The sequence below is a fragment of the Peromyscus eremicus genome, chromosome 3 (assembly GCF_949786415.1).
Source record: "Peromyscus eremicus chromosome 3, PerEre_H2_v1, whole genome shotgun sequence".
In the NCBI taxonomy this organism is placed as follows: domain Eukaryota; kingdom Metazoa; phylum Chordata; class Mammalia; order Rodentia; family Cricetidae; genus Peromyscus; species Peromyscus eremicus.
The window spans coordinates 36,433,314-36,446,217 of NC_081418.1; the positions used below are offsets into that span (position 1 = coordinate 36,433,314).

The 12,904-nt window shown below is 41.2% G+C and overlaps 1 protein-coding gene across 1 annotated transcript in view; it reads right to left on the reverse strand.

Annotated features, from left to right (window-relative positions):
• Window positions 1-6,018, reverse strand: part of Wasl (WASP like actin nucleation promoting factor) — a 59,199-nt gene extending 53,181 nt beyond the window's left edge. Inside the window, exon 1 of the mRNA XM_059257438.1 lies at window positions 5,565-6,018. Coding sequence (XP_059113421.1) covers window positions 5,565-5,672 — 108 coding nt within the window. The 5' untranslated portion in view covers window positions 5,673-6,018. The remainder of the gene's footprint in view (window positions 1-5,564) is intronic.
• Window positions 6,019-12,904: the final 6,886 nt, after the last annotated feature.

Below are 12,904 nucleotides of genomic sequence, written 5' to 3' on the forward strand. Positions count from 1 at the left end.
AGACAGAGGCCTTTTCTCAATAAATAAATACATATTGTTTCTAAAGGCTACAATACTGGTTTCAGCAGCACTACAGGTGGAATTCCTCTCTTCAGGGCACGTCCAACAGATTCTAAGATGAGTGATAATGAAGTTCCTAGCCAAGTCTGCTAATTTTTTTTTTTTTTTTTTTTTTTTTTTTTTTTTTTTTTTTGTCGGAGCTGAGGACTGAACCAAGGGCCTTGTGCTTGCTAGGCAAGTGCTCTACCACTGAGCTAAATCCCCAACCGCAAAGTCTGCTGAATTATTCTAGTAAACTTCATTTTATTTCTAGACTGGGTAAGTTGGTATTAACCGTTAAGTAGTATTTTTTACACTAAATAAAGGATAACTTTTGCAATGATGTATTTTATATAAAACACCCAACACTGTCCCATAACAGAAGAGAACTGGCCAAACAGTGGCAGAACTAGTGGGTGGGGATGGGCTTAAAAGGCTCAGAAACTCTTCAGAGAGGTGTATTCAAAAGCTCATCTTTATAGACTTCATACCTAACTTTAAACAAAATTATTAGAACTGATTTACCTAGATCAAAGCAATTTTTACCCTAAGATCTCCTTGCCATCAATGGGAAATGTAATAAACAAACATTGAATAGTATCAATAACAAAAATCTTCATATGCTTCTACAAATTCCTGAAGTATTGCATAGGTGGCAGTCATTCTTCCATGATTTACGTAACTATGGAATTCTCTAAAACCCACTATAGTAAGACCCTTTTAGAGATCTAGATGCTTGGGTTGAGAAATGTGCCCACTCTAAGAACTGAAACTGACCAGATTTACAGGTAGGCTATATCCCCCTCCCCCCCCCAATTGCCTCTGCTCATGTAATCTACGCTGCATCATACTTTGGTGCTCACCTTCTTCCTACACCAGAGGAGGGCATTTTTCATGGTTGTATATTACAAATCCAGTGAATTTTAATGTTTTCTCTCCTCACTGCTCAAGGTCAAAGGCATTTCCCACTTTCATTCTACCACTATGGCCTTAATTCAGGCCATCTTCTAGAAAATATCTTTTAAATATATCTCTGCCTCTACACCGATTTAAGAACTGCTACATACAAGGTGTGGCTTAAACAAAACAACTTTAGACAGCCACTCCTACCACCTATATTAGCTTAGTAGGGGAATGAAACCATTTTGCTTAATAAAGCAAGACTGAACTCCAGATAACATCTGCCAAGAGTCTGACTTTTTTTCAACTTGATCAAGCAGTTAAGAAATGCTGACTAGGTTCCTTAGGCTGAATCAAATGAGTAATTATAATTATTCAACCACGAAGTATTCATTCACCTGTGATAGATGCGAAAATTATAGAAAAGTACCAAGGTGTTAGGTCCATCTCTCAGAATGGCATACAAAGCTGGGAAACACAATTTAACTGATGAATATGAGTAATAAAAACAAGGGCTAAGGAAGTAAAGGAAATGAAGGTTAAAAAAAAACACTAATTAATAAAAAAAAATTCTAAGAATCACTAATAGTGAAAACAAGACAAAACAGAACCAAACCAAAACAAAAACCAAAATGGATGAGTATGGTAGGAAAAAATGGCAAATCCTCACCAGCCTCAATCCATTCAGAACAAAGAGGGTGGGACAGAACTAGCTACAGGTGTTATTTTCCCCACTGACTCCCTACTTATTTGCGACTACACATATTAAAGTCCACATGGCAAGAATTACACAAGTTAGCTATCACACTACTTGAAAATCAACAGAACTTCACAATAAGATAAGTGAACGTTGCTGGGCACAGTGTGCACACCTTTAATCTCAGCACGCGGGAGGCAGAGGCAGAAGGTCTCTGTAAGCTTAAGACCAGTCTCATCTACAGAACAAGTTCCAGGACAGCCAAGACACAGAAAAACCCTGTCAAATAATAAGTGAATCTTGCTTTTTAAGTTTGAGACAATACTCCAGGTAATGATATTATCAGGACTATTAACCCAATGTTAAGTTGTAACACATATTCACATATTACATTTAACTTTAAACGAAACTCTAATTTACATAAAGTCTTAACTATTCGAACTATACTGTAACAATAGATTTCTAAGATTCACTTCCTCCATAAAACCAATGGTTTCCAGCGAATGGGCTGTGTCTACTTCTACACACCTTTCTGCTCTCCTTTAATGTTTGCCTTTACTGCAATTCCCTCCCTTTACCTTCTGCATCCAAGTGGGACTTAGTCATTCTGGGAGTCTTTTCAATCATACTTCAATCCTCTACCCAAAACTGTTTTAATTCAGCCCTCCTTAGTATTTTATGGGGCATCTATAAACACCTGTGGGATCTCCTCTGTCACCCCTCTCATTACCCACAGCACATTTCTATACTGCCTCCACCTTACCCCAAATACACTCTCCAAGTAAAACCTGGTCTGTAGCTCCCCACTCACAGTGCTCCTCCCTCATCTATATCTGCCTCTTAGTTATGAAATCCATCTTGACAAAGAAATACTGTACTAAAAGAACCTGTTCTGACTACTCACAAAATACAAACTCCATCAAAAGCAAGCCCATTATCGCCAATGCGATGTCCAATGTTTCCAACGTGACATGTCTAGAATTAGCCATCAGAAACAGACTTCTACTCTCAAGCAATAATGCACATTTGAATCTTCCCATGAAACTTAATAAAAACAAATGACCAAGCTCTAACTCAGACCTAGAAAATGTAATTATCAAGAAGTTGAACCTAACCACACATATCTAGTAATTCCTACCATGATTCCAACACATACACAAATGTGAAAATACAGGCAAAACCTTTGTTCCCTAACAAACTCTCTTAATTTTCCAAGTACTTTCATATCCTTTATCAACCTAATTAGTACCCGTTAATCTTATTCAGGTATTGTCCATTCTATAAAGCTTTTCCTTATATACTCTCCCCTAGGGTTCTCATCCTTGTATAATAGCTTTTTAGATATTTCTATATACTCCTAACCAACACAACCACTCCATGAGATAGCATTCTAATTTGACAGGTAGGAAAAGCAAATATAGAACAGGAGGGTTAAGGGCCTTGTCCAAAGAGATCCTGAGCTTAAATCCACATTTCCTGACTACAAGGCTATAGTTCTGCTTGTGACAGGCAACTCTTGCATATTTATTCTTAAGTACTGACTTATTCATCAGTTTACACATTGTTTCCCTCATCAGACACTAAATTCCCCAAAGGCAAGCATCAATCTTGATTTTTGACCTCAACATTCAATTACTCAATACATGTTTGTTCGATCAAACAAGGAATGAAGAACTTGCTTATAATCTGACACCACAGAACTAGTTTCATTTCTTGACTTCACAGATAGAGCTCTGAATGTATCACATCAGCTTACTACATTTGATCTGACCTGTAAATTTATTGCTCGACTTGAGACAATGCATTTCACTGTTGTTTTAAATGAAAAAAGAGAGCAAGGCCTACAAAGATTATTCCAAAACATTGATTTTTACATTGCTCTCTATTAAACCAGTCTCCAAATTTTAGTTAATTTTCACAATAATTTCATCTTACAAGAGAAGGCAACAATGTGGTTTTAAATTACTGCAATTCAAAAGGTAAAGTTGATTAATAATATATGTAAAGAAATTGAGCACTGACTACTTGTAACCGATTCAGCAACCCACTTATGCTTACTGTGAGCCATGCTATCTCTGTCTATCAAAATATACTCCCACATCTGTCATTTCCTTGAAACCCTGGGTAAACACCACAGTTAAGCTCTGAGCAATGAGTACACTAGCACATAAATGCAATGTCCTCCATGCCTGAAGTTCATGGACCTGGTATGTGAACACAGTAAGCTACTTATACTAAACACTAAACGAAGCCAGCAGAAGTCGACCTTTTCCCTGTTCGCAGGCAGCTCACGTTAAAAAAGCTGGAGATTGTCTTAAACTGAAAACATGCAAAAAATTAATGCTTTAAGAAACTTACATTTTAATGTTTTTAGTTTTATGTAAAAATGAAGTAGTTATTCCTTTAACACCACTTTGATAACCAAATCATTAAGGGGGAAAAAAACGCTCACGAAACAACATGATGTAGTGGAAAGTACAAAGGGACTGGACATACAGTTCCAGTTACATTCCTAAATTACTGTGTGACTTGGGGCCAAGGGCTCCATTTTCTCATTTGTTTAAAATACTATATAGAAGGAAGGTCTTCGTTCACCTTTAAAGTTGTCACCCCATTTTTTTTTTTTTTTGACCACTGTTTGCTACTTTGGTTGTGGACATAGTGTTCTTTACAGTCTAAATTTTAGAACAAGAAATACATCTTAAGTACTGTGGAATGATTTAGTTTCCAAAAGTAGATACAAAGAGTAAGCTCATAAAGTTAACAATTAAGCTGGTAACTTTCCAGAAATTGTCTACTCTTAACTTCTTAAGCAGGTGTAGTGTGATTTGACATACCTAACATTGCTAAGGAAAAATATAAAGTGGTCCTGCTCAGCTGAAACTTCTCTGCGTGTTTCCTGGGTGTCAGGGGCACACACTCCCGCGGGTGCTAGCAAGGGACTAGCCAGCATTTCAACAATCCCCCTTTCAACTCAAGAGTCACCTCCGTACGATTAAGATATGGCCTTCACCAGGGAGAACCTTCCCAGCCCCAGAAGCGCCTGCAGCCAACGTGATGAATGCTTCCGTCAACAACAAGCATTCCCCCTTCCCACAGAACTGCTCGCTCCCAATCAGCCAGCTTGGGTTGGGATTGGCCCCACAAGACCAAACTCAAAATCACTTTTGACTCCAATGGCCAAGAACTACTAGAAATTGCGGCTTCTCTACGCATAGATGCGGAGAGAGCGGCACCCCTTCTTACCAATGCAAGGGGGAGAAAAAACAAACAAACAAAAAAAACAGTGGGGCGGAGAACAGAAACTAGGCCTAGGCGTAAAGGCTGGAGAAATAAACCCTGTTCCTTTGCAATGGGGAGCAGGCAAAGTATTTCCTGCCCCTTGCTCTGATCCGGTGTCCATGAACCTGCACCGCACTCTATCTTCTCCTGGAATCCTAAAGGGGGATCGAAAATCCGATGCGCTTCTCTCGCCATCTATTCACTCCTAAGACCTCTAAGCATTGTTAAGGAAGATAGCCCAGATCCAGAAGTAGGAAGTAAAGCAAGGGCCAGTGCTGGGATCCTGTTCTGAGATTAAGCTGCTGATGCACGAAGAAAATCCCCTTGTGGTCTAGAGTAAAGTTTGAACCTGCTGCAAGGGCGCGGACCCCGACTTGGACTTCTGGGCAGGCCTGCAGAGGTGACACTCCCTTGTTCTCCAGCAGCTCCGGGAGGCGGCTCCTGGCAGGGCCGGCCTGCACCGGGGGAGCAGGGCGAGGGCAGCACCAGGGCCCGGGAGGCTGGAGGCCTGGCCCGCAGCGGGACCCCCAGCCTCGCCGCGCCCGCCCCCCTTCTCCCTCCTACTCTCCAGTCCCCGCAGCCCGAACCCGCCAGGGGACGTTGGGGGGTGGAGGGGGGGGTGGCGACAGGGGTCTCGGCCACTGACCACACATTTCTTGCCGAGGAAGGAGAAGAGCGACTCGTTCTCCTGCGGGGTGAGCAGCAGGGAGCCGACGTTGGTGACTCTCCGCGGAGGCTGCTGGCCCGAGCTCATGGTGCCGCCGGTGGGGTGGAGCGTCCAGGGCTGTCTCCTCCGGAGGTGGGCGAGCACTGGGTCCCACTCGGGGTGACAGGGGCGCGGGGCGGGCAGTCACAGGCGCAGCATCCCGCCGCTCCTCCAGCGCGCGGAGGCCGAGGGAAGGAGCTGACGGCGGGCGCCCGCGGACCGCGTGCAGACAGGGAAGCTCCCGGCTCCCGCCCGGCTCGGCTCGGCTCGGCTCGGGCCGGATGGTCGTTGTCCTCGCACTCCGGCGGCTGCGCTAAACTCGCTACTCCTCCAGTCCTCCGGCGGCGGCGGCGGCGGCGGCTGCCGCACAATCCAACATGGCAGCGGGGGCGGGCGAGACCACGGGACGCGGGACGCGGGGGAGCGCGCCGGAAACACGGCGCGGCCGGACACCCCCCCCCTCGCTTGCGGCGCGCCGGGGCGTGTCCGCGCCTGGCCCCGCCCCCTTCCGGGAGCCGCGAGGCCCGCGCACGGCTCCGCAGGGAGGGATGGGGTCCTGATGTGGGCTCGTCCCCCCCGGGGCCGCCGCCGCCGCCGCGCGTGCGCAGACTCAGACCGAGGCGGGCGGGGATGCGGAGTCCGGCGCGCCCCCCGAACTGGACTCCTCCTGGCCGCAGCGCACACCTTTGCGGGGCGTCCGATCCGCGTGGTCAGTGTTTGTCCGGCACCGAAGTGGGACTCTCAGACCGCCGCCTGTCGGGTCTGGATTAGCTGGAACGGTCGGCCAGCGTCAGGTGCCTCGGGTTTCTCGAAGGCGGTACCGCCTGCCACCGGGGGCGTGGAGGAACAGACCTTTGCCGGGATGTGGAAAGACGTCTTCATAGATGTAAAAAACGGACCCACTTACAAAAGACGTCCACCACCCGCCTGGCGGATCTCGTGGGATAAGTGTGTGTAGCATTTACACTCGAATTTTCTGAGCCCTGAATGCCACTTTTTTTTTTCTTGTCTTGTGAATTGGAAACTACCCCTCTCCATCTTTCTCTGTCTGGAATTCCAAAGATCTTGTTGTCTTTTTATTCAAGATAAATATGCGCATTTGGGAATGTACAGGAATATGCCTTGCTTCTTTTATGCTTAAGAGTTAATTTCATGGTTCTGGTGGTGCTGGGACTTAGGCCTGGTGTGTACTCAGCCAACTGAGCCATATTCCCAGCACAAGTAAATACTGAGAATTTTTCATTACAGTGTTGCAGAATATTAAAGGTTAATAGCAAATAATATGATTTAAAGAAAAACTAAAAAAAAAAAAACTTTATTAAAAAATTTGGAATATAGAAATGGTAAATCAGATTGCAGTGAATTATATAAAATGTACATCTAACAATTCTTCACATTAAGGATACAGTTTATCAGATAAATTGTACTAACGGTGTTTGCTAATTATTCAATTTCAATTAAGCACTTGCATATTAAAATTTTATGACAAACTCTAGTAAATCTATGATAGCTCTCAATACATTGGTAAACCATTACCAACGAAGTGAAAACAAAAGTTTTAAGGCTGCCTATAATGCCCATAGTGAAATTGGGTGACCAGGAACAAATCTGCAAAGGCAGATGAGAGCATATACTCTTAGGAGTACTCATATACTATATAGATATTTCAAATTAAACAAATTACAATTTTAAGGGAAAAATTAATCTTTAAAAGTGGCAAGACTTTATAACATAATTAGGTATAAAAAAGACACTGGTAGAAGTGCAAGCCACCTTTGAATCACAGAGCTAACAAACCTGAAAGACATCAGCTTGTGTTTTATTAAAAATGCACCTCTTATTAACTGGAAGCACAGTGACAACCGAGATCATCAGGAATTCTTGGGAAATGATTCTGTCCTGACATTTTCAAACATGAGAACTTTAGTATAGACTGTATAGGCTGCAGTTGATTCAAGGTTAAAGTTCCTGTTAGACCTTTTAAATACATGCAGGAATTGCTTTTCTGCCTCAGGTTTCTCATCTGTAAAATGAAATTGCTCTTTCACAAAGGTAATATAGTAGAAATTGGGAGTTACACCTACTTAAAACTGTAAAGTAAGATAGCCTGGTACACAGGGTTTACTCAAATCCTGTCTGTCATTTACTGTCATTGCTTATGATCTGTTATATGGTTCTTTGATTAGAGCAGTGGTTCTCAACCTGGGTCCCGACCCCTACAGGAATCAGATATTGTGATTCATAACAGTAGCATAATTATAGTTATGAAGTAACAACGAAGTAATTTTATGATTGGGGGGTCACCACAACATGAGGAACTGTATTATAGGGTCACAGCATTAGGAAGGTTGGGAAACACTGGTGTGGAGGATTAAGTATTGAAGTATATATTTTTACATTCATTTTATCTAAGCCTGATTCTTCAAAAACTCTGCCTTTTCACAATTCTCAAATTTATGCCAGTGAGTTTGGAGTATAATCTCTCTTCCTTAGTGATCACTCTACATGTTTTGCCAAACAGGTTGTTTTATCCCATTATGCTAAAATACCAAAACTGTTAATACTATCATTCTAGACAGGCCTGTTAATTAGTAAAATCCAAGAAGCTTGGATATAGCCCAGAAAATGCCTGCTTAATGTGTGCAAGGTCCTGGATTCAGTCCTCTTCACCGACAAACAAACAAAGAAGTCAGAAAAAAAGGAATAAATATTTTGAGAGTGTCTGTAGGAGGGTGGTATGGGAGGGGCTGGAGGGAGGATACCTGGGAGGGGCTGGAGGAAGGGAAGGGAGAAAGTGATGTAATTCTATTTTCATTTAAAAAGGTGCACAAAATTAGAAAGAACAATTTTTGAACTAAAAATACCAGCTCTTTTAGACCACTGAACTGCTTTGAAAACAGATGTGAGAGAAAACTGGAAACAAAAAAGCTATGGACTGGTCAGTGAATGGCAGCAGGTATGTGTCTCAGAACTTGTTGTGAGGGACCTTGAGTTCCAGTCATTTCACACACTTTTACCAGCCTGTGTTTCTTGTTGGTATTGTCTGCTTTTTTTCCTTCTCAATCAGTCTTTATGTCTTACCTAAGTACAGCTTCATTCACCGTTGTCTGTTTTCTTTAGACTTGAAGGTTAAAAAATTATGATGATTATAATGCTTTTTTCTCAATCCCAAATTATTTCTTTATGTCTTTCACAAAATTTTAAATATAGTACTTTGTCCACAGAATTACAACTTTAGTTCTTATTTCCACCCCTTTATTCTTCTCTCAGGACTTTCCTAATACCTTGATAGAGTCTTACAGAACAAAAATTTAAGAATGAATATTTCTTTTGAAATGAGACCTCCTTACTTATTTGAACATGTGTATTGGGGAAGTTCCTCTTTACAGTACACAAAGGGTACTATTTTCTACGTTCGTCTTGAGATCAAGAAGTATTAGCAATATTTGTTTCCAAAGCCTAGCAAGTCCTGACTTTTATTCTTGATAGCACAACTCTCTAGCAGAGCACAAGACAGCTTTCATTGTTTGCTCTGGCAAGTCATTTTCTTATCTCACATTCTTTTTGCCCAGTTTGAGATATGGATTTGGTCCAGGAAATAAGCATCTGATTTTCCTTCAACTGCATGCTCTGAAGTTTGTTAGCTAGGCTAAAAAGAGTAGGGGTTTTTAATCTTCATAGAAAATACATCTGCTATATTAAAATGTATAAAAATAGAATAAATAAAAAAGTAACTCTTGCATTTACTTCTTTCATGTGGTTTTCCTTCCCTAAACTAAAACCTCTCCTAGTACTTTATTTTCTGCTGTCTTGCTTTGTTATGATCCTTTAAGGTGAACCCTTCATTTTGACGGAAAACCTTGGAGTAACATTTATGGAAGCGAGGGCATATTTTCAGATGTCTCCCATGCTACTATAACTATACTTTGCACATTTTTCTTGTTCTGTTTTTCACTTATCCATTTTTATCCATTTTTCTTCTTTACAGATGTCAGTATGCATGTACTGTTACAAGTCCTCTAAAACACACTACTGCCCTGGTTAATGTTAATAATTTAAAATGTACTGACACCCTTCTCGGTGGGAGAATGTGGTAATAGCAGCACACAGGGATCTATGGCATTCAGCCATTATAGCCATAATTGCTGGTACTGACATGTTGCCTAGCTGTGGGAGAACTGATTTCTAGAGACAAAACAGCAGATCTGGATGCTGCAGAGAGGATGAATACAGCTTCTTTCACTGCAGCCTCCAAGTGGCATGGGTATAAAATGTCCACATTGCAGAATATCTATGCACATTTTTGTGTAAGCATTATGTAAGTGGTGAAACTTCAGAGGATCTGTTCTAGTACATATTTTCTCCAGTTAAATGTGGAATGTTTTATTTGTTATCAAAAATAAAGCTGACAAACTAATTTTTTCTCCTGTTCAAATTCATTTTAAGTACAACATACTTTGTGAGTTACTTTTGAAGAATTGATAGATCATCTGCAACCCATTCACATTCTTCATTGATTTTAGTGGGAAATTGAATTCTTACTCAATGTTAATGAATTACCTGTGATAGCTGTTGCAACTATATGGCCTGGTCCCCAGACACCTAAAACATACTTTTACTCATGAAGTGATCTGAAGTGCTAAGCATTCTATAGCTCCCACGATGCTGCTTACTTCTGTTCCAGCTGCTGGTCTTTAACTTTAATGAATATTCAATAGCTATTACTTTAATTATTCCAAATGAGAGAGGGGAGATATTAGTTCTTTATAATAATGGTTCTTAGATAACTTGAAGATGCCGTATGTCTCCATAGCTTGGCTAATAGATAGCTTTAGGTAAAGGTATTACCTCATCTGAATATAACTTAAAACTTCATTTGTATTTTTAAAAATTTTATTATTCCTCTGAGACTTTCATACAATGTGTTTTGATTGATATGCACCCTCTCCCCCAACTCTTCCCAGATCTGCCTCCCCTTCCCTACTCACCCAACTTCGTGTCCTCTTTCAAATTATTGTTTTTAAACCCAACAAGACCAAATTTTGCTGCCCAGATAGTCTTGGATGAATGGCTTTCTACTGGTGCATAGTCAACTTACCAGAGGCTACACTCTTAAAAGAAATTCTCCTCCCAGCAGTTAACAATTGCCAATAGCTCAATGGTTAGGGGTGGGATGTCATGCCTAACACTCATCTCTGTGCAGGGATTTGGCGTGTAAGCTTACAAAGGTTTTATGCTGTCTCAATTGACTGTGAGTTCATATGTGCAGATGCCCTGCTGTCTAGAACATACTGTTTCCTTATAGTCATCTATCAGCCCTGACTCTTAAACTCTTCCCACCCCCACTACCACAATGAAAACTGAGTATTGGGAGGAGTAGATGGTTGACTGTTGAGCATTCTATAGTCTCTTATTTCCTGCACTTTGACAAGTTATAGGTCTCAATAGTTAACCACCTACTGCCAATGGAAGCTTCTCAGATAAGGGTTGAGAGATAAAGTATCTAAGAATGTAAAGATAAGTCATTAGGAGTTGTTTAATTATACATCCATTTAGCAAAATTATAGTAGTAGATTCACCCTTAGTGCCCATGGCCTGTGTAGCCATAGGTTCTTGGTTCATCGAAGGTGCCGGGTATGGGATTCATCTTATTGAGAGGGCATTAAATCCGATCAGAGTGGTTGGTTACTCCCATGATTTGATGCCACTATTACACTATCTAATAGACAGGTCTTGCCGGGTCAGTCATGGTAGCTCACAAGATTTACACCTGGATATGCTTGATTATTTTTCTCCTGCACTAGCATACATAGGACTATGAGAGCTAGCCAGTAGTGATGAATTGGGTCAGTACCAACTTGATTTCTCCATGTTCTATAAGTCAAACACTTGGTGTCTTCAGTGATAGGCTGAAGCAACAGGTCAAGTTCTGGAGGGTAATGAAGAACAATGGAAATAGCCTGTAAAGTTTGGGTGTTTATGGGATCACACTGGCCAACAATTCCAAAAGAAGTAACTGATTTCCTGGCACTTTTTATTTGTTAACTTCTGGTGTCTAGTAGGGGAATCATTGCCTTATAGGGTGTAATGGTTTGGATAAGAATGGCCCCAATTGGCTCATATATTTGGATGCTTAGTCATCAGGGAGTGGCACTACTTGAGAAGAATCAGGAGGTATGGCCATGTTAGAGTAAGTGAGACCTCATTGGTGGGCTTTGAGGTTTCAGAAGCCCAAGTCAGGCCCAGTGTTGCTTCTTCCTGCTGCCTGCAGATCAAGATGTAGAACTGTTAGTTATTTTTCAGTCAACATATCTGCCTGCATGTCACCATGCTCCCTGTCATGAGGATAATGAACTAAACTTCTGAAACTATAAGCAAGCCCCAATTAAATGGATTTTTTTATAAGAGTTGCCTTGATCATGGTGTCTTTTCATGGCAATGGAACACTGACTAAGACAATACCATTCACAATAGCCTCAAAAAATGTTTTTTGCAATAAATCTAACTGAGGAAGTGAAAGACTTGTACAGCAAAAACATTGAGAAACTAAAATTAATTAATTAATTAATTAATTGATTGATTAATTAATTAATTGAAGAAGGTACTAAAGTTACCAGAAGATGAAAAGACCCGCCCATTCTCATGTGTTGACAGGATAAACATTGTGAAAATGGCCATTCTACCAAAAGCAATCTACAGATTTAACACTATCCCCACCTAAATTCCAATGCAGTTCTTCACAGAAATTGGAGAAATAATCTTAAATTTCATATGGAAATACAAAAGACTTGGGATAGCCAAGGCAATTCTAACTAACAACATGACTTGCCACCTTCGAGGATTTCAAGTAATACCTACAGAGCTATATGAAAACAGCATGGTGCTAGCATAAAAAAAGACTTGTTCTTCAATGGAATAGAATTGAGGGCCTACATATACACCCACACTCCTGCAGTCACATGGTTGGGAATAGAATTGAGGGCCTACATATACACCCACACTCCTACAGTCACATGGTTTTTGATGAAGAAGCCAACAATACACACTGGAGAAAAGACAGCATCTTCAACAAATTGTGTTGGTCAAGCTTGATCGCTACAGGTAGAAAAATGAAACTTGACCTGCATCTCTCTGCACAAAACTCAACTCCAGAGGATCAAAGACCTCAACATAAAACCTTATATCTGACTCCAGTAAAGGAAAAAGCAGGGGATATATTTGAATTCATTGGCATAGGAAAGTATTTTCAAGATAGGAACTCAACATCATAGGCATTAAGA